Raw genomic sequence first — 23,328 nt, forward strand, 5'->3', positions numbered from 1 at the left:
TATTCTATTCTATTCTATTCTATTCTATTCTATTCTATTCTATTCTACTCTATGCTATTCTATTCTATTCTATTTTATTCTCTTCTTTCTATTCTGTTCTATTCTATTCTTTATGATAAGTGCCCTTCTTAATTCCCATCACCTATGCCCTCCCCGCCCCCACCCACTTCTCTGGTAACCATCAGTTTGTTCTCTATAGTTAAGACTCTGTTTCTTGGATTGTCTCTTTTTCCCTTTTGCTCATTTGTTTTGTTTCTTAAATTCCACATATGAGTGAGATCATATGGTATTTGTCTTTCTCTGACTGACTTATTTCACTTAGCATTATACTCTCTAGCTACATCCGTGTTATTGCAAATGGCAAGATTTCATTCTCTTTTATGGCTGAATAATATTCCACTGTGTGTGTGTGTGTGTGTGTGTGTGTGTGTGTGTACACCATATCTTCTTCATCCATATATCTATGACAGACATTTAGACTGCTTCCATAGTTTAGCTATTGTAAACAATAAACATAGGGGTGCATGTATCCCTTTGAATTAGTGTTTTTGTATTTTTTGGGTAAATGTCCAGCAATGTAATCCTGGATCATAGGTTCTATGATTAAAATCACTCTATTTTTAACTTTTTGAGTAACCTCCATACTGTTTTCCACAGTGGCTGTACCAGTTAACAATTCCCACAAATAGTGTAGAAGGGTTCCTTTTTCTCTACTTCTTACCAACACTTGTTTTTTTTTTTTGATTTTCTTGTGTTTCTGATTTCAAATTATTTCTATATCTTCATTGATCTTGCCATCTCTTCTTTTTTTTTCAGAGAAAGGGAGGAGGACATGCTTCTTTTATATTTCTTGGATTTCTCCTAAGAATGATTTTTTTTTTTCCTATGCCACTTATGCCTCCTCCTCACTCTCAGTGCCTTTCCACACAGGATGAAGAATCAAGTCATGCCACTTGGTTTGAATCTGGCTCAGACACTCACTGAATGTGTGACCTTGGATTTGTTACTTAATTTCTCTTTACTTCAGTTTTCTTATTTTTAAAATGGAGATAATAATAGTACCTATTTTACAGAGTTATTGGGATGACTAAATGAGCTAACATATGTTGAGTAAACAGGGTCTGGCACATAGTGAGAGCTATATAAATGTTATTTTAAAATGATTATTGCTATTCAAAAAGGCTCATCCAAGTTTTTAAGCGTTGAGTTTATCTTATACACTGGACCCTTTTCTAACACATAAGAAGCTAGTTCAGACTTTTGTAGCCGAATGCTTTTTGTGCTGTAATTTTCCTTTGGCTTCTTCGCCCAGATGTAAACAACTAAAAACAAAAAACCAAACATGTTTCTAGACCTCTCCCTCCACCCGCCTTGGGTGATCATAGTAAGAGATATTGAATCACCTAGATGTGGAACTGCCAAAGTATCCATTCTGCATAAATCTTATCAGCCTTTGTCTTCCTGGTTTGATAGTCTTTCCTAAGTAGTGGTCTCTCATCAGATAATCAGCTGCTCCAAGCCCAGTCTGGTGTCCTGCTTGACTTCCTTCTATTAAGTCTTATATTTACTGTGCCTTTTCTTAGACACCAAATCCCGTGAATTTCTTGGATGTTTTCTTTTGATGCACTTGTACACACCAGGGGTCTGGGAGAGGGCATGTTTTCAGGTACCTACATGTATATGTGTATATATATATATATATATATGTGTGTGTGTGTGTGTGTGTGTATGTATATATATATATATATTGGGTTTAGGTTTAGGTTTAGGTTTTAGGCTTATGTTTTAGAAACAGAATATAAGATTACAAATAAAAACAGATTTGAAAATGAGTATCTTTTTAGAAGAAGATAATAAATTACAACAAATTAATGATGGCTTGGCAATACAGTCCTTTTTCCTACCAAGATTTCTTTATGCAGTTTATCAGAAATATATACATTGAATTCTTCCAGAATTACAAAGCTTTCAATTGATTTCCACAAATTGGGAAGAGATTTCAGAAAAATGTATTCCTTCATATTTATTCTTTATCTATTATATTTTAAAAATGACCAATGAAATATTTTTCTCCTATAATTAAAAAAAAGGAAGACTGAGAATTAAATGACTCAAGGATTGAAATTTTTGAACATGAAAACTACCAAGGGTTTGATTATATATTATACATATATGTGTATATAAACCCTACCAAGGGCTAGATTATATATTATATGTGTGTAATATATAATATTTATATGTATATATTATATATGTGTCGTATATAATATTTATATATTATATATATATTTTTTAAATATATAATCTTCCTTATAGTTGTCCTTCCTTTGGTCCAGTGTGGGAGGATGGAGGGGAGGCTACTACTCTCCACCACTTCCTATGTGCCTCTACCCTGTCCTCAATCCCAGCTTTTGAAACTACTCCTATCCCTTACCTGGGCATATGAGAGATTCTATACCCTTGTGCCTGTGTGTCTGTATATATATAAACTTTGTACAAACAGCAAGCCCCACTGTGTGCTGGCTGCTGCCCAAATGCATGTAGTCAGTCACTTGCTGTCTGTCTGATGTTTCTTCTCCTCTGAGAATAAAGGCAGTATATTAATATGTTATTCTGGAATTTTTTATCACAAGTAAAAGAAAAAAATTTGTGGAACAAAGAGGAATGATGTCAGTTTTGATTTCTAAATTCTCGGATGTAGGACTTTGCATCTCTAGTAGACTATATGTTCCATGAGGGCAGAAGATTTGTTTATCTTATTGCTTCCTACCCCTTGACATTTGGCATAGGGTTCAATGTTTTGAATTAAGTTACATTCTCATGTTCAGTAGAACTAAATATCTTCTTGATGCTTTAAAAATATATATAGGTTTTCTACCTGTTGATTAGGAGGATAGCTGCATATTTATAGTGTGATGTTTATTTATTTATTTATAAGATTTTTATTTATTTATTTGAGAGAGAGAATGAGCATGGGGGGGGCGGTGCAGAGGGAGAGAGAGAAGCAGACTCGGAGCTGGATCCCAGGACCTGGGATCATGATCTGAGCCGATGGTAGATGCTTAACTGACTGGACACCCTTTATTTATTTTGGTACTATTGTCTAGAGAGCTAATCATTTTTAAACTTTTTTTTTTTTTTTTAAAGCAACTTCTGTGGTTTGACATTCCATGCTTTGGAGATTTTTTCCTTTTGTCACAGTACTTTATGATCAGCCAGCTCTTATGTTTAAAGTTCAGTTTACTTAGTAATAAACAGAGTAATATGGTTTGAAAGGAAATGTATGTTCTCCTAAGTTTCAAATAAACAAACTTGAGGCTATGTATTTGCAAATATATTTTCTTATGTGGCCAATTATTCTTGTAATTTCATGCAAAAGCCTTTAAACATGTCTGAATTTGGAAATATAAAAGACAAACACAGTGATAATGCATGTGCATTTATGCATTTGTATGAGTGGTGCTTGTCAAACAATTAGCTTTGTGACTGGGATTATAGAGTTCAGTACTTATTCGTGATTAATATTACTAACATATAGCCACTTATCCTCAAATACAGATGTAGTTATGCTGACTATATATTTTTTGTACTTACAGAGATTATAACTCATAAATAGGTTTTAGTCCAAAGTCCATTTTTAAGTTGATTATCTAACATCATTTCCCCATACACACAATATTATAGAGTCAGAGGATTGTAGAACAGTGTTAACTAAGAAATCGTCTAGTGGAAACTCCTCAACTTACAGATGATTAATTTTGCCTAATTTTCCCCAACTGTATCTTTTATTTGTATACTTTTATATTAGAAAAATGGAAATGATACCATTAAAATATAGTAATTAATTAAAATATAAAAAATGACATTCAGTAATTGTTTCTTTCTCATTGCTTCAGGTTAGGGTAAAGTACATTAATTTACTAGAGTATTAGAGGTTGATAGAGACAATAGAGATTATTTTAAGGAGGCTCCTCGACAAGTTTAAGGCTCTTAGAGTCTATTGATAATGGTTGGTTCTTCATTATAATTATTTTTATTTCAAAATATATTATTATCTTTCTTTTTCTTAGTGTTTTGCTAATTCTATTGGCATCAGGCGTAAACAAACATTTTTTGACATAAAAATTAGGATATGAAGAGATAGGTGATTTTTATTTTTAAGGAAATGAAGTATGGAAGAGAAAGGAGACAAGAAGAACTTTGAAAATATGGCTTATGTACAAATAAAAGAAATTAATCAAACTGTGATTCTACAAACATTTATCTGGAATGAAGTCAATTTTTTTTTTTGAACAGTTTCTACTGAAGACCATCAATTGGTACTGTCAATCCAGTGGTGGCAGAAAAGGTGGGCAGAGACAGATGGAATCTTGAATTTACTTTATAGGTTGTGAACAGTTGGAGGTTTGTAATTCAGGGTGTGCTTATTAATGTTATTTTACCTAATGTGCATATACTTATATCCAGTTGTCTAGAAAAAGACTCTCTACCTGAGGCAGCACCTTTCCCAGGGGACATTTGGAAATGTGAACACATTTGTAGGTGTCACAATGACTAGGAGATGACACTGATAATAAGTGGGTAGGGGCTAGGCATTGTAAACAGTGCAGTGTGTAGTAAAATCCTGCACATTGTTCTATCCAAAATGCCAGTAGCACTCTGTGATACTGTGTTTTATAAGAAATATAGGGGCGCCTGGGTGGCTCAGTCGTTAAGCGTCTGCCTTCGGCTCAGGTCACGGTCCCAGGGTCCTGGGATCGAGCCCCGCATCGGGCTCCCTGCTCCGCGGGGAGTCTGCTTCTCCCTCTCCCACTCCCTCTGCTTGTGTTCCCTCTCTCGCTGTATGTCTCTCTGTCAAATAAATAAATAAAATCTTTAAAAAAAAAAAAAGAAATATATATTTGGTCTTTGTCCTTTCTGGCAGGGAGTTCCTAAAACTGTTGGAATTTCCTAAATGATAGAGTGATAAATGTGTCTGTTGTTATGTTAATGAGGTGACAGTTGGACCCCACCTAGGGGTTGGTTGCCTAGGAGGGAGAACCAACTAAGTATTACAGGGTTCTAACTTTCAGTTCCACCCACTGACCTCCTGCGAGAGGCTGGAGGTTGAATCAATTGCTAATTGCCAATGATTAAATCAGTCATGACTATATAGTGAAGCTTCTATAAAAACCCAGAAGCATGGGGTTTGGGGACCTTCTGGGTTGCTTAACACACAGAGGTGCTGATTGAGTGGTCAGCCTGGAGAGGGCATGGAAGCTCTTGTACCCCTTACCACATACCTTGCCCAATGCATTTGTTCCATCTGGATGCTCATCTGTATCCTTTATCACATATGCTTTTATAGTAAACTAGTAAAGAGGAATACAGTTGACCCTTGAACAACACGGGGTTGAGCTGCATGGGTCAACTTGTATGTTTTGTTTTGTTTTGTTTTCAAGTTTTTATTTAAATTCCAGTTTTTATTTAAATTCCAGTGTAATATTAGTTTCAGGTGTAGAATTTATATCACTTATGTACAACACCAAGGGCTCATCACAACAAATGCTCTCCTTAGTACCCATCACCTTTTCAACTCATCCCCCTGCCACCTACCTTCTAGTAACCATCAGTTTGTTTTCTGTAGTTAAGAGTCCATTTCCTGGTTTGCCTCTCTCTTTTTTTTCCTCCCTATGTTATCTGTTTTATTTCTTAAATTCCACATATGGGGGCACCTGGGTGGCTTAGTTGGTTAAGTGTCTGACTCTTGATTTCAGCTCAGGTCATGATCTCAGGGTCTTGAGATCAAGCCCTGTGTCTGGCTCTGTGCTCAGCAGAGTCTGCTAGAGATTCTCTCTCTTCCTCTCCCTCTGCCTCTCCCTGCCATCTGTAAAATAATAAATAAATAAATCTTTTAAAAAAATTCCACATATGAGTGAAATCATTTGGTATTTGTCTTTCTCTGACTTATTTCACTTAACATAATATTCTCTAGCTTCATCAATGTTGTTGCAAATGGCAAGATTTCATTATTTTTGATGATTTCATTCTGTGTGTGTGTGTGTGTGTGTATATATACACACTCATTCTTTACATATATATGTGTGTGTGTATGTGTGTGTGTATATATATATATGTATATATATATACACACACACACATATACATACATACCATATCTTCTTTATCCAGTCTTAAGTCTATAGACATTTGGGCTCTTTCCATAATTTGGCTATTGTTGATAATGCTGCCATAAACATCAGGTGTATCCCTTCAAATCAGTATTTTTATATCTTTGGGTAAATACCTAGTAGTGCAATTGCTGGATCATAGGGTAGTTCTATTTTTAGCTTTTTGAGGAACCTCCATACTGTTTTCCAGAGTGGCTGCATTCTTACTAACAGTGTAAGAAGGTTCAAATTTCTCTATATCCTTGCCAACACCGGTTGTTTCATGTGTTCATTTTAGCCATTCTAACAGGTATGAGCTGATACCTCATTGTAGTTTTGATTTGCATTTCCCTGATAGTAATGTTGAACATCTTTTCATGTGTGTGTTAGCCATCTGGATGTCTTCTTTGAAAAAATGTCTGTTTATGTCTTCTTCCCAGTTCTTAACTGGATTATTTGTTTCTTGGATGTTGAACTTGATAAGTTCTTTATAGATTTTTTTTTAGAAATTTTATTTATTTATTTGTCAGAGAGAGAGGGAGAGAGCAGGTGCACAAGCAGGGGGAGCGGCAGGCAGAGGGAGAAGCAGGCTCCCCAGTGAGCAAGGAGCCTGATGTGGGACTCAAACCCAGGACCCTGGAATCATGACCTGAGCTGAAGGCAGACACTTAACCAACTGAGCGACCCAGGCATCCCTGTTCTTTATAGACTGTGTATACTAACCCTTTATCAGATATGTTATTTGAAGATATCTTCTCCTATTCTGAAGGTTGCCTTTTAGTTTTGGTGATTGTTTCCTTCACTGTGCAAAAGTTTTTTATTTTGCTGAAGTCCCAATAGTCTATTTTTGCTTTTGCTTTCCTTGTCTCAGGAGACACCTAGTAAGAAGTTGCTCAGGCCCATGTCAAAGAGATTACTACCTGTATTCTCCTCTAGGATTTTGATGGTTTCCTGTCTCACGTGTAGGTCTTTCATCCATTTTGAATTTATTTTTGTTTATGGCATAAGAAAGTGGTCCAGTTTCATTCTTTTGCATGTTGCTGTCCAGTTTTCCCAACACCATTTGTTGTAGACACCGTCTTTTTCCCATTAGATATTCTTTCCTGCTTCCTTGAAAATTAGTTGACTCTAGAGTTGTGGGTCCATTTCTGGGTTTTCTCTTATGTGCCATTGATCTGTATCTGTTTTTGTACCAGTACCATACTGTCTTGATCACTACAACTTTGTAATATAACCATGAAGTCCTGAACTGTGATGCCTCCAAGTTTGCTTTTCTTTTTCAAGATTGTTTTGGCTATTCAGGGTCTTTTCTGGTTCCATACAAAGTTTAGAATTGTTTGTTCTAGCTCTGTGAAAAATACTGGTGGTATTTTGATAGGGATTGCATTAAGTGTGTAGATTGATTTAGGTGGTATAGACATTATAACAATATTTTTTCTTCCAGTCCATGAGAATGGAATATATTTCCACTTCTTTGTGTCATCTTCAATTTCTTTCCAAGTATTCTGTAATTTTCAGAGTACAGGTTTATTACCTCTTTGGTTAGGTTTATTCTTAGGTATCTTATGGTTTTTGATGCGGTGGAAAGTGGGATTGGTTTCTTGATTTCTCTTTCTGCTGCCCCATTATTGGTGTGCAGAAATGCGACAGATTTCTGTAGGTTGATTTTGTATCCTATGACTTTGCTGAATTTGTGTATAGGTTCTAGCAATTTTTTGGTGGAATATTTTGGACTTTTTAGTGGATTATCTTGTTGTCTGGGAAGAGTGAAAGTTTGACTTCTTCTTTGCTGATTTGGATACCTTTTATTTCTTTTTGTTGTTGGATTGCTGAAGCTAGGACTTCCAGTACTATGTTAAATAACAATGGTGAGAGTGAAGATCCTTGTCTTGTTCCTGACCATAGAGGAAAAGTTCTGTTCTTCACATTGAGGATGATATTAGCTGTGGGTCTTTTGTATATGGCCTTTATGATGTTGAGGTATGTTCCGTCTATCCCTACTTTCTTGAGGGTTTTTATCAAGAATGAATGCTGTATTTTGTCAAATACTTTCTCTGCAGCTATTGAGAAGATTGTATGGTTCCTATCCTTTCTTTTATTAATGTGGTGTATCATGTTGATTAATTTGGGAATAGTGAACCACCCTTGCAGCTCAGGAATAAATCCCACTTGATCATGGTGAAGAATTCTTTTAATGCACTGTTGGATTTGATGTGCTAGTATCTTGCTGAGAATTTATGTATCCATGTTCATCAGGGATATTGGTCCTTTTTCTGGGGTCTTTGTCTGGTTTCAGATTTGAGGTAATGTTGGCCTTGTAGAATGAGTTTGGAAGTTTTCCTTCCATTACTACTTTTTGGAACAGTTTGAGAAGAATTGGTACTAACTCTTTTTAAATGTTTGGTAGAATTCCCCTGGGAAGTCATATGGCCCTGGACTTTTGTTTGTTGGGAGATTTTTGATTATTGATTCAATTTCCTTGCTGGTTATGGGTCTGTTCACATTTTCTATTTCTTTCTCTTTCAGTTTTGGTAGTTTATATGTTTCTAGGAATTTATCTATTTCTTTCGGATTGCCCAATGTGTTGGCATATAATTTTCATAATATTCTTTTATAATTATTTGTATATCTGTGGTGTTGTTAATTCTCCTCTCTCATTTATGATTTTATTTATTTGGGTACTTTTGCTGCATCCCAGAGGTTTTGGACCTTCATGTTTTCATCTTCGTTTCTATGTATTTTTACATTTCTTCTTTAATTTCCTGGTTGACCTATTTAATTTTAGTAGCCTGTGGTTTAACCTCCATGTATATGTGGTCTTTCCAAATTTTTTCTTGCGATTGACTTCAAATTTCATAGCATTGAGGTCAGAAAAGTTGCATTGTATGATCTTATTCTTTTTGTACTTCTTGTGGCCTGATTTTTGATCTAAAATGTGATGTATTCTGGAGAATGTCCTGTGTGCAGTCACTTGAAAAGAATGTATATTTTGCAGCTTTAGGATGAAATTTCTGAATATATCTGCTAAGTCCATCTGGTTCAGTGTGTCATTCAAAGCCACTGTTTCCTTGTTGATTTTCTGCTTAGATAATCGGTCCATTGCTGTGAGTGGGGTGTTAATGTCCCCTACTATTATTGTATTATTATCCATGAAGTTCTTTATGTTTATTGTTAATTGATTTATATTTTTGGGTGCTCCCAAGTTAGGGGCATAAATATTTATAATTTTTTAGATCTTCTTAATGAGTAGATCCCTTTATTATGATAAAATGCCCTTATTCATTTCATGTTATAGTCTTTGTTTTAAAATCTAGTTTGATTGATATAAATATGGCTACTCTGGCTTTCTTTTGACATCCATTAATAGGGTAGATAGTTCTCCATCCCCTCATTTCCAATCTGCAGGTGTCTTTAGGTCTAAAAAGGAATCTTTTGTAGGCAGCATATAGATGGATCTTGTTTTTTTAATCTATTCTGTTACCCTATGTCTTATGATTGGAGCATTTAGTCCATTTACGTTCAAAGTGAATACTGAAAGATATGAATTTAATGTCATTGTGTTACCTGTAGAGAGTTGCTGTTTGTGGTGATGTTCTCTGGTCCTTTCTAGTCTTTGTCACTTTTGGTCTTTGCTTCCCACTCAAAGAATCTCCTTTAACATTTCTTGCATGGCTGGTTTAGTGGTCATGAACTCCTTTAGTTTTTTTCCTGTCTGGGAAACTCTTTTTCTCTCCTATTGTGAATGCTAGACTTGCTGGGTAGAGTATTCTTGGCTGCAGATTTTTCCCTTCAGCATGTTGAATATATTATGCCACTGTCTTCTGGGTTGCTAAGTTTCTGTGGTGAGATCTGCAGCTAGCCTTATGGGTCTTCACTTGTAAGTTAGGGACTTCTTTTGTTGTTTTGCTTTTTGGATTTTTTCTTTACCACTATATTTTGCAAATTTAACTACAATATGTCTTGGTGTTGGCCTGCTTTGTTGACTTTAGTGGGCATTCTCTGCCTCCTATATTTGAATGTCTGTTTCCTTCCCCAGATGAGGGAAGTTTTCAGCTACTATTTCCTCAAATAAACCTTTTACTTCCCTTTCTCTCTCTCTTTCTCTGAGACTCCTTTGATATGAACATTTTTTTTAATATGTCATAGGTGTTTATTTATTTATTGGTTTCCTCATTTCTTTTTCTTCTTTTTTTTTTAAATTTTATTATATTATGTTAGTCACCATACAATACATCATTAGTTTTTGATGTGGGGATCCACCATCCATTGTTTTCGTACAACACCCAGTGCTCCTTGTAGTACATGCCCTCCTTAATACCCATCACTGGGCTAACCAATTCCCCCCTCCTCCCTCCCCTCTAAAACCCTGCTTGTTTCTCAGAGTCCATAGTCTCTCATGGTTCATCTCTCCCTCTGATTTCCACCCCCCTTCTTTTTCCCTTCCTTCTCCTCCATGCTATTCCTTATGTTCCACAAATAAGTGAAACCATATGATAATTGACTTTCTCTGCTTGACTTATTTCACTTAGCATCATCTCCTCCAGTCCAATCCATGTTGATGTAAAAGTTGGGTATTCATCCTTTCTGATGGCTAGGTAATATTCCATTGTATACATGGACCACATCTTTATCCATTCATCTGTTGAAGGCCATCTCGACTTTTTCCATAGTTTGGCTATTGCAGACATTGCTGCTATGAACATTGGGGTGCATATGGCCCTTCTTTTCATTACATCTGTGTCTTTGGGGTAAATACCCAAGAGTGCAATTTCTGGGTCATAGGGTAGTTCTATTTTTAAGTTTTTGAGGCACCTCTATCTACACTGTTTTCCAAAATGGCTGTACCAACTTGCATTCCCACCAACAGTGTAAGAGGGTTCCCCTTTCTCCACAACCTCTCCAACATTTATTGTTTCTTTCTCTGTCCATTTTTGCCATTCTAACTGGTGTAAGGTGGTATGTCAATGTGGTTTTGATTTGAATTTCCCTGATGGCTAATGATGGTGTACATTTTTTCATGTGTCTGTTAGCCATTTGTATGTCTTCTTCAGAGAAGTGTCTTTTCATATTTTCTGCCCATTTTTTGACTTGATTATTTGTTTTTTGGGTGTAGAGCTTGAGAAGTTCTTTATAGATCTTGGATACCAGTGTCATTTGAAAATATCTTCTCCCATTCTATGGGTTGCCTCTTTGTTTTGTTGACTGTTTCCTTTGCTGTGCAGAAGCTTTTTATCCTGATGAAGTCCCAAAAGTTCATTTTTGCTTTTGTTTCACTAGTCTTTGCAGATGTATCTTGAAAGAAGTTGCTGTGGTTGATGTGAAAGAGGTTACTGCCTATGTTCTCCTCTAGGATTTTGATGGATTCCTGTCTCACATTGAGGTCTTTCATCCATTTTGAGTTTATCTTTGTGTATGGTGTTAGAGAATGGTTGAGTTTCATTCTTCTGCATTTGGCTGTCCGATTTTCCCAGCACCATTTATTGAAGAGACTGTCTTTTTTCCATTGCATGTTTTTTCCTGCTTTGTCAAAGATTATTTGACCATAGAGTTAAGGGTCCATATCTGGGTTCTCTCTTCTGTTCCATTGGTCTATATGTCTGTTTTTGTGTGAGTACCATGCCGTCTTGGTGATCACGGCTTTGTAATATAGTTTGAAATCAGGCAACGTGTTGCCCCAGCTTTGTTTTTCTTTTTCAATATTTCCTTGGCGATTCGGGGTCTTTTCTGATTCCATACAGATTTTAGGATTGTTTGTTCCAGCACTTTGAAAAATGTCATTGGAATTTTGATCGGGATGGCATTGAAGGTATAGATTGCTCTGGGTAGCATAGACATTTTAACAATGTTTATTCTTCTGATCCATGAGCATGGAATGTTTTTCCATCGTTTTGTGTCTTCTTCGATTTCTTTCATGAGTGTTCTGTAGTTCCTAGAGTATAGATCCTTTACCTCTTTGGTTAGGTTTATTCTGAGGTATCTTATGGTTTTTGGTGCTATTGTAAATGGAATCATTTCTCTAATTTCTCTTTCTACAGTTGCGTTGTTAGTGTGTAAGAAAGCAACTGATTTCTGTGCATTGATTTTGTATCCTGCCACATTACTGAATTGCTGTATGAGTTCTAGTAATTTGGGTGTGGAGTCTTTTGGGTTTTCCACATAAAGTATCATGTCATCTGCAAAAAGAGAGAGTTTGACTTCCTTGCCAATTTGAATACATTTATTTCTTTTTGTTGTCTGATTACTGTTGCTAGGACTTCTAGTACTATGTTGAACAATCGTGGTGAGAGTGGGCATTCTTGACGTGTTCCTGATCTTAAGGGAAAGGCTCTCAGCTTTTCCCCATTGAGGAGGATATTCGCTGTGGGTTTTTCATAGATGGATTTTATGAACTTGAGGAATGTTCCTTCTATCCCTATACTCTGAAGAGTTTTAATCAGGAAATGATGTTGTATTTTGTCAAATGCTTTTTCTGCATCAATTGAGAGGACCGTATGGTTCTTCTCTGTCCTCTTATTAAATCTATCACATTGATTGATTTGCGAATGTTGAACCACCCTTGCATCCTGGGGATATATCCCACTTGGTCGTGGTGGATGATCCTTTTAATGTATTGTTGGATCCTATTAGCTAGGATTTTGTTGAGGATTTTGGAATCCATATTCATCAGGGATATCTGTCTGAAATTCTTTTTGATGGGGTCTTTGCCTGGTTTGGGGATTAAGGTAATGCTTAGTAATGCCTCATAGAATGAGTTTGGAAGTTTTCCTTCTGTTTCTATTTTTTGAAACAGCTTCAGTAGAATAGGTATTATTTCTTCTTTGAATGTTTGGTAGAATTCCCCAGGGAATCCACCTGGACTCTTGTTTTTTGGGAGGTTTTTGGTCATTGCTTTAATCTCGTTACTGGTTATTGGCCTATTCAGGTTGTCAATTTTTTCCTGTTTCAGTCTTGGCAGCTTATAGGTTTCCAGGAAAGCATCCATTTCATCCAGTTTGCTCAGTTTATTGGCATATAGTTGTTGATAATAATTTCTAGTAAATTGTTTCTATTTCCTTGGTGTTAGTCGTGATCTCTCCCCTTTCATTCATAATTTTATTAATTTGAGTCCTTTCTCTTAACATCGTTTGTTGCTTTTTCTCTAGTTCTTTAAGGTGTAGAGTGAGTTAGTGAATTCGGACCAGGCTCCCTCCTGCTGCTGTTTATCCTCTTACATCTGCCCACAGAATCAGGGCTCCCCGTCTTGTACCTTGAAACCAACCGCCTGCGATATTCTGTTTGTGACCAGAGGATTGCAGGAACCTAACCCTGCATTTCCCCTAGGAGCCAGGGTTCAGTATTTGCTAATTCGGTGTTTGTGCTGACTTCATAGCATATAAATACTATGAATAATGAGAATCAACTGCACATGCATTTTTTTATTATTATTATGTTATGTTAATCACCATACATTACATCATTAGTTTTTGATGTAGTGTTCCATGATTCATTGTTTGCGTATAACACCCAGTGCTCCATTCAATATGTGCCCTCTCTAATACCCATCAGCAGGCTAACACATCCCCCCACCCCCTCCCCTCTAGAACCCTCAGTTTGTTTCTCAGAGTCCATAGTCTCCCATGGTTCATCTCTCCCTCCGATTCCCACCCTCTTCATTTTTCCCTTCCTACTATCTTCTTTTTTTTTTTTAACATATAATGTATTTTTTGTTTCAGAGGTTATGAAAACTTGCTTCTCATCTCCATTCCTTATCAATATTATCACAATTAGACTCTAAATTCCCAGAGGGAAACAATCATGTGAGTTTGGTTCACCACTGCATTTTCATTGCCTATTTCAGTTTAAGGAACATAGTTGGCATTCAAAACATATTTGCTGAATGCCTGCCATTTACTTAGTAATTGAAGCATGAAAATCTTGCAGGCATGTTTTATTCACTTCTTTCTTTATTTTTCCATATGTTATACTTAGATTCTACCATTCCTTTGTATTTCTAATACTTGCTACTTATCTTTTATCCAGTATTCAACTCTAGCTCTTATTACCTATCTCCAAGACTACCACATTTACAATTAAAGTTCCATTCTCAAGTCTCTTCTTATCTTAATTCCTCAATATGTACTACAACAAAGTAAGTCTTTTTAATTCATTCATATATTTTTAATAGACTTTATTTTTTGAGCAGTTTTAAGTTTACAGAAAATATGAGCAGAAAGTAGAGTTTCCAAATACCCTTTACCTCTCTCCTAGTTTCCCATATTATTAACATCTTGCATAAGTGTGGTATATTTTTACAATTAATTAGTCAATATTGGTACATTACTATTGACTAAATTCCATGTTTATAATAGGGTTCACTGTGTTGTGCATGCTAGGGTTTTTGACAAATGTATAAGGACATATATTCTCCATTATAGTATCATATAGAATATTTACAGCTCTAAACTTTCCTTGTATTTCACCTATTCTTCCCTCCTTCCTTAATCCCTGGTAACCACCGATCTTTTTACTATTTCTATAGTTTTACCCTTTCCAGAATGTTATATACTTGGAAAAATACAGTTTATAGCCTTTTCAAATTGATTTCTTTCTCTTAGCAATGATGCATTTAAGGTTCCTTCATGTTTTTTCATGACATAATAGCTCATTTCCTTTTGTCACTGAATAATATTCATTGTATGGATGTACTACTGTTTATCTGTTCAATTGAAGAATATTTTCGTTGCTTCCAAGTTTTAGCAATTATGAATAAAGCTGCTATAAATATTCATGTGCAGGTTTTTGTGTGAATGTTAAGTTTTCAACTTGCTTGGGTAAATACCAAAGAGTGCAATTGTTGTATTGTGTGGTAAAAGTATGTTTAGTTTTGTAAGAAACCACCAAACTGTCCTCCAAAATGTCTATACCACTGCATTTCCACTAGCAATGAATGAGAGTTTCTATTGCTCCAATCCTTGACAGCAATTTGTGTTGTCAGTGTTCTGAATTTTAGCCATTCTAGTAGGTGTGTAGTGATATCTTGTTTTTGTTTGTTTGTTTTGTTTTGCTTTATTTTGTTTTTTAGAGAGGGAGACACACACAAGTGGGGGGAGGCCCAGATGAAGACAGAGAGAAAGAATCTTAAATAGGCTCTCTGCTCAACACAGAGCTCTATGTGAGGCTCGATCTCAGGACCCTGAGATCTTGACCCAAGCTGAAATCAAGAGTTGAACACTTAACCGGGTCACCTACATGCCCCTGATATCTTGTTTTAATTTGCATGTCCCTGATGACATGTGATGTGGAGCATCTTTTTATATGCTAGTTTTCCATCTGTATTTCTTCTTTGTGAGGTGTCTGTTCATATTTTTTACCGATTTTTTAATTGGGTTGTTTGTTTTCCTATTGTTGAGTTTAGAAGTTATTTTTATATTTCGGATACCAGTCCTTTATCAAATAGATGTTTTGCAAATATTTTCTCCCAGTATGTGTATTGTTTTTTCATTCTCACAATAGTGTCTTGCAAGCAGAGTTTTAAATGCTAAGAAAGTTTAACTTATTAATTTTTCCTTTCATGAATGATGTTTTTGGTGTTTAATCTAAGAAGTCATTGCCACACCAAGGTCACCTAGATTATTTTCCCATATTTTTTCTGCAAGTTTTATACTTATGCATTTTACATTTAGGTCTGTGATCCTTTTTGAGATAATTTTGTGAAGGGTGTAAAGTCTGTGCCCCATGCATTTTTTTCCCAGATGTCCAGTTGTTATAATGCCATTTTTGGAAAAAATTATCCTTTCTGTATTGAACTGCCTTTGCTCCTTTGATTTGATCATTTGATTGTATACATGTGGGTCTATTTCTGAGCTAGCTGTTCTGTTTCTTTGACCTTTTTGTCTCCTCTTTTTGCCAATATTATTTCTCTGAAGCATTTGGGAATTTATGTAGATATATCTTCAAATTTAATTTCTTATTCAACTCTCTCTAATTTGATCCTAACCTTTTCATTATGTTTTTAATTTTAAAAATTATAATTTTCATTTTGAAAAGTTCCACCAAGTTCTTTTTTCACATTTGTCTGGTCATTCCTGATAGTCTTTTGTTATTGATCATCACTGTTATTCTATTTTTTATTTCTACAAATATTTTATACCATTCTATATTCTATATCTAACATGCCAGGATTTATGGTCTTTAGGAGTGTAAATCTAATGTTCCGCTCATGGTATCTTGCCTTTGCAGGTAATCTTTCTGTGAAAGATTTGCTTATTCTTAACCTGTAATAACATGTGACCTAAATTGTGGATAATTTTCCCAAGGAAGAATTTATAACTGTCTCTTCCTAGAACCCAGGTATATCAAGAAGCTGATGCTACTTCATTCTCCTTCAAGAATCTTTCTCCAAAGCAAGGTCTTCAGACTGGGCTCCCCCCTTTTTACCTGGGTCAAGTTGCATTTTCTTCCTAGCAATGTTTTTATCAGTGCCCTTCTCAAAACCCTACCCCTCTTGTTTACATCTTGCTCACATCTCAGGTACCCACTCACTTTCATTTCCTTTTTTTTGCAATGTGGTGGTCCTTGGAGACCTCAATTACTTACTACTTGTGAGATCAACAATGCAACAGAGAGTTCTTATGCATGAGATGTGCAACAACAGAGTTCTTCAGAGAATCAAGACTGTCATGATATAGAAACTGTGAAGATCTTTCTTTCTTTTTTTTTTAAGATTTTATTTATTTATTTGTCTGAGAGAGAGAGAGAAAGAGAGGCAGGCAGAGGGAGAAGCAGGGTTTCCGTTGAGCAAGGAGCCCCATGCAGGACTAGATCCCAGGACTCCAGGATCATGACCTGAGCTGAAGGCAGACGCTTAGCCGACTGAGTCACCCAGGTGTCCCAAGATCTTTCTTTCTAAGGTGTGATGTTCTACGCTACAGGACAAAGAGTGCCAGACATTTTCTTTTTAATAGTTCTGTTACAACAATGAAAAGTTTCCCGTAGACTCACTGTCTACGTCTTTTGATAAAGAAGTCTCTCTCATGGCTAGACTATTCTAGTATTAATGTTTAACATGAGGACTTCATATGTATTGTTAAAGAAGGATTTAATGTTGACTCGAATTCTTGTCCTTTTTTCATTGAATATAGAGTTTATATCTCTACATTTAAAAATATATTTATTTATTTTAGAGAGAGAGAGAGAGAGCACAAGCAGGAGGGGCAAAGGGAGAGGGAGAGAGAATCTCAAGCAGACTCTATGGTGAGCATGGAGCCCAACATGGGGTTTGATCTCGGGACCCTGAGATCACAACCTTGGCTGTAACCAAGAGTCAGATGCTTAACTGACTGAGCCATGAGGTGTCCCTATATTTCTACATTTTTAATAAAATGAAAAATTTACTATATGCTTTATATTCTGTACCTGGATTATAGGAATAGTTATATTTTTACATGCCTAATATATTATAAATGATGGGTCAGAGCTTTGCATTTTTTACTTCTAACTACTACAACAATCTTAAAAGTAGGTAGTCCTTTTTCTAGAGATAAATAAAGGAAAAGTTGAAATAGTTTATAAAATATAAAGCACAACTTCAGTTATATGCTGATCAGGTATTTGTTCTGAAAATAGGGGAAGTAAAATTTTATGACAGATCAATATCCCTGTAAAAGGTTTAGATTCGGTCTTCAAGTCCTATCTTTGCAGTTGGCTTTGTCAAAACAGATCTTTTAATTTTTTTCCAGGAACTTTATGAAAATAAAAATTTAGGGATTAATCTTTATGATTAATATATCTAATAATCAATTATAGTGGCATAGAAGTGGAACGCCTTTGGAAAAATAATCAAATAATTTTGAAGCCATGAAGTCACTGGTAATGAGCTGTATCCATAGATAAGGAAGATGATTAAATGAATTCATAACTAGAGACTAACATTTCCAAAAATTTAAAAAATAAGTATAGAGGAAACTGAATAGAGTGACACTTTATAGTGGCCTTATCTGAAGATTGCTGATTGATTGTTTGATCTTTTCATTTAGTAGCTAGGGTATGTTAAATACATTGGCCTTATTACAGAGCATTTTTTCTTCAACTTAATATTGTAATAAAATAATAAAATCCATTATATACAATGTAATGTATAATAAATAAAATAAAATGTAAATCCATTTTATATAATGTATAATAACATATTATTTCTTTCTCTCTCTCTATATATATAAAGTGAACTTAATTTGTATCAAAATAATACCTGCACCTTCTTCTAATGTGCAAGAATAACATTTATATTTTTTTCAATTTTCATCAAATAAATGTGTAGATGCTACAATATTTAATAGACAAATTCAGGAGGAAAAAATCTATAAGAGGTTGAATAGATTCAACATTTATGACTTGTTTTAATTAATTTAAAATGAAAAATGTAAATTGCCTTAGGGAAGGCACATAAATATAATTAATCAGTAAGTATTTTATTAACAGTGTATTATGTTCCCAGACTTGTAAGCAGAACTGAATAAGATGCAGAAGATATAAGTTGTTAGGGTATTCCAGCTGTTATAGACAAACCCTAAATCTCAGTGGTTAACATAATAGAAATTTCTCTGTTTCTCAGATCGAGCTTATAGGGTTATTTTTGATTGGTAGGCTATTCTGATTTAGGAACTCAGGCCTCTTTCAAACTTTTGTTCTCCCATCTTTGTGTGTGGTTTTCAAGTCTATCCTGCTTATTTGCTTCAAGGTGGAAAGGAAAAAGACATGGAGAATCTTTTGTAGGAGGGTTTTTTGGTGAGGTTGGGGTCAGATTTTGATGGGCCTGGTCTGTAATGGTGCACTTTACTCCCACCCTTTCTTCTGTGTTCCATTGGCTAGAACTCAGCCATGAGATTACATCTAAGTGCAAGAGAGGTTGGGAAATGTAGTTTTTAGCTCTGTGCCCAGGAAGAAAAAGACATGGTTTGTTGTAGCATAGAGAAGTTCTTGAGATAGATATAAAATCATTGTATATTAAAAACTGAATTGTTGTTATTATTTAGACATATATCTATCATTTGGTATATAAAGAACTGAGGCATATGAAGTTTAAATGACCTGCTTACGTTTATATAAAGTAGAAAAATTAATATGTAAATCCAGGTCATTTTGACCCCAAGACTATGGTTCTTTTATTTCTTATCATAGGCACAATCTAGTAGAGGATGCAAAAAGTAACTACATGTCATGCAGTTAAGGAACACTGCCAAAGCCATTAGCTGGGACTCCTACATGGCAAAAACAAGAAAACATCGACAACAGAGAGAGAGGGGGTTTGTGGCTTTATGGGCATACTTTCCAGTTCAGCACAGTCCCCTTTTAATACCTGCTTGGCTATTTGTAAGCATTTAATTTTGTGATCCTTGGATATAGAGCATCCTGAAAGTGTTCTAGAGCTCTTGTGTGTAAATCTATAGGTTTTGGATGTATCTCCCCTTCATCTGCTTGAGGAAATTGAAGTTCTTTCTTTGTAGGAGAGTTGCCTTGCAGGTGAGCATCAATAAAATAGTGAATTTTGTCCATAGACAGTGTTTACTCATAGCCTGGGAAATTATGAAAGTTATCTTGGGGACAGTATTCAAATGTCAAATAGTTATTTGGATCCATGGTCTATTCTCTGACCTTGCCATAATTCTTAATCTTCCTGTGTCCCTGACTTTGTAATTATATCATTTCTTTTAATCTACTTCTCTTATCCATATTTAGAGGCAGTTATTTGCAGACTTCACATAGTTTTAAACAATAATGCATACCTACTGAACACAGAGAACTGTATGTTTTTATTTCAAGAGAGACTCAGAAATAAGAATATATTGTCAAATTACATTTTGTGATGTAGAACATACATCATAGCATCATAGGGCACTTAGGGCCTCATTCTGAAAATTATATCATTCATAGTTCTAACATTTGACTCTTCCATTTTAACCTTCCACATCTTTTACTTCTCGAAGATATTACTTTGGAGATAGATCATAAACACTGGTCCATTTACACCAGTCACCATATCTTGAAAATTCTCAAGGATTAGATGAGGTAGGCAACTCAGTCATACATATAGAAAATGACAAGAGTGAAGGTCTTAGCATTTTGGTGTAAATGTCTTAGCTACTCCAAAGATGATCTATCTAGATCAGAGATTGGGGTAAGTTTCCAAGTCTTATAGCATAGGCTCCATGAATACAAAAGAAAGAGGTCACACTTTAGTACTTCTTGGGTCTCAGTTTCTTTATCTACAAAATGGGGATGATAGGAATTTCAGCTAATATAGTTGTATAAGGATAAATTATCTGAAGCATGTAAACTGCCTAGAATAATGGCTGGCACTTAGTAAGAACTAACACGTTTTATTATTTAGGGGGGCACTATATCCAAAAGGTTAAGACAATGTTTTATTTTTTTAAAGATTTATTTGTCTACTTACCTACCTACCTACCTATTTATTTATTTTAGAAAGAGAATGTGAGAGAGGGCAGGTGAGGAGAGGGGCAAAGGAAGAGGGAGAGAGAGAATCCTCAAGCAGACTCCCTGCTGAGCGTGGAGTCTGACCTGGGGCTCCATCACAGGAGCCTGAGATCATGACTTGAGCCAAAATCAAGAGTCCACTGCTTACCCGAGCCACCCAGGCACCCTGACAATGGATTTTCAAGACAATTTAGTTTTCCTTTGTATCATGCGTCCTCCACTTCCTAGTTATAGGAATCAAGTTTGCAGTTTTCTTTGTGTAGAATGGGCAATAAAGAATAGCTACCTTGTCAGGTTATATAAATATATAATGAGACAGAAATAGTGTAAAGATCTTAGTCTAGTGTTTGGCATATAACAAGTACTTGATATGTTACAAGTAGATGTGTAAAATAGATGATTGTGGAAGGCTAGTTCCAAATGAGGGGGGGAGATCTTGGAAAAGCTTATAATGATATCAGTGACTAGATTTAAAAAAGAGTGGATTCTTGGGGTACCTGGGTGGCTCAGTTGGTTAAGCATCTGCCTTTGGCCCCGGTCATGATCCCAGGGCCCTGGGATCAAGCCCCGCATCGGGCTCCCTACTCAATGGGAGACTGCTTCTCCCTCCTCCCTGCTTCTGCTATCTCTCTCTCTCTCGCTCTTAAATAACTAGATAAAATCTTAAAAAAAAAACAAGAGTGGATTCTTGCTCTGTGTATCTCTATAGTGTGAGATTAGGCATGATAATGCCTAATGTCATATTAATCAAATTCACATCGCATTATGTGAATCAATTAAGTTAACTTACATAGCATTCTTAAAGTATGTAGTATTTGTTTTGTGTAAAGAGTTAATATGGTGTTTTAGGAAACTTTGGCCAGGAGAAAAAAAGCTGTTATAAATATTTTATAATGTGTTGTTAATATTTACATTGACAGTGAAACAAGAAAAGCCTTCTTGGGGATTTTTATATTCATTGCCATGTGGCAAATATTGACTAAGAGGTTTGTCAGTGTTCATTTTTAAGTATGATCATTTTTGATAATTATTGAAATAAGCTGTCAAGATGAATGCTTAGCATTTTAAAAAATTGACCAACTTTTTATGGTGGTTGTCAATTAAAAATGGAATGAAGCAGATTTTCCAGAAACATGTCATTACCTGACACTGAATTCTAATTTACTATATCTAGTGGCTCTTGCTATTGGCATTTTTAGTATTTGCCATGGATTGAAAGCTGGCTCCAAATAGGAATCACCTGGAAAAGGGTATTTATTTATTTATGTATGTATGTATGTATTTGACAGAGAGAGAGAGTGAGAGAGAGAGCATAAGCAGGGGGAGCAGCTGGCAGAGGGAGAGGGAGAAGCAGGCTTCCCGCCCAGCAGGGAGCCAGATTCAGGACTTGATCCTAGGATTTTGGGATCTTGACCTGAGCTGAAGGCAGATGGTTAACTGACTGAGCCACTCAGATGCCCCCTGGAGAAGGATATTTATTTATTTATTTATTTATTTTTAAAGATCTTATTTATTTATTTATTAGAGAGAGAGAGAGAAACAGCATAAGAAGGGAGAGGGTCAGAGGGAGAAGCAGGCTCCCCGCTAAGCAGGGAGCCCAATGCGGGACTCGATCCTAGGACTCTGGGATCATGGAACCTAAGCCGAAGGAAGTCGCTTAACCAACTGAGCCACCCAGGCACCCTGGAGAAGGATATTTAAAATAGAGAAACCCACACAGACTTCCACCCTTGGAGGTCTTGTTTCCTCAGGAAAAGGATCAGGAATCTGTACTTATAAAAAGCATCCTAATGATTCCAGTGATCTTCTGGATTGGGAAATGCTGATTTTTGCTCTAACACATCTTTATTCTAGTCCCAGAAATACAGTGCATGAGATTTTCATAAATCTTTGCAAAGAATCAGATAAATATACTTTTTGGTAATGTATATGTGAACTCTATTTGAATCATTTTGGAAGAATTTAATTATGTGGCGTATTTTATGTAAGGGCTTTCATCAATTACAGAAATAAAAGTTTTAAGAAGGCTCAACTTAAAAATTAAATTTTTGACATTGACATTCCCACGAATCCGTTGTTCATAAAATATTTCTCACTGAGGCACACTATGGACAATTTTTATAGTGGATATTTTTATTTATTTATTTTTTGAAGATTTTATTTATTTATTTGACAGAGAGAGATGGTGAGAGAGAGAATACAAGCAGGGGGAGCTAGAGAGGGAGAAGCAGGCTCCCCGCTGAGCAGGGAGCTCAATCCCAGCATCTTGGGATCATGACCTGAGCTGAAGGCAGACGCTTAACAGCTGAGCCACCCAGGTGCCCCTATAGTGGATATTTTTAAAGCACAGAATGTTTAGGTTTCATATTTTTGTCATTTGCTTTTTAGGCTAAATAGTTGTATGTCTTGAGTTAAACATCTTTCCCTTGGAAACTATTATCTGATGATACTTAAATTTTAATTTTTCTCTTTTTATTTTTAAAATAGGAGTTCTTGCAGTGTGCTGTCAGCTCATACTATGTTTATAAAGCAATATCCTAAAATATTCCTGCAGAAAAAACACAGACTGCCTAAAATTTTCAAACAGGAGGGAAAAAGGTAATGATGTCTTCTTTTGGAAGCAAAGTTGATGTGTGTGTGCATTAAAGAACAAATGGAACTCAAATAATGAAAATATTTGATTTGTTTCCAGCACTCCATGCTAGGG

The 23,328-nt window shown here is 35.7% G+C and overlaps 1 protein-coding gene across 4 annotated transcripts in view; it reads left to right on the top strand.

Annotated features, from left to right (window-relative positions):
• Positions 1-23,328, top strand: part of CNBD1 (cyclic nucleotide binding domain containing 1) — a 451,411-nt gene that overhangs the window by 16,691 nt on the left and 411,392 nt on the right. Inside the window, exons 3-4 of one of the 4 annotated variants that reach the window (XM_073892727.1) lie at positions 14,169-14,277; positions 23,109-23,219. In XM_073892727.1, coding sequence (XP_073748828.1) covers positions 23,140-23,219 — 80 coding nt within the window. In that variant the 5' untranslated portion in view covers positions 14,169-14,277; positions 23,109-23,139. Of the gene's footprint in view, positions 1-4,296; positions 4,349-14,168; positions 14,278-22,797; positions 22,940-23,108; positions 23,220-23,328 lie in introns of all 4 variants that reach the window. The other 3 variants (XM_073892726.1, XM_073892728.1, XM_073892725.1) reach the window with 3 other exon arrangements.

This window comes from Callorhinus ursinus, unplaced genomic scaffold, assembly GCF_003265705.2.
Source record: "Callorhinus ursinus isolate GAN/ISIS: 27379988/994484 unplaced genomic scaffold, GSC_fseal_2.0 scaffold5, whole genome shotgun sequence".
Lineage (NCBI taxonomy): Eukaryota > Metazoa > Chordata > Mammalia > Carnivora > Otariidae > Callorhinus > Callorhinus ursinus.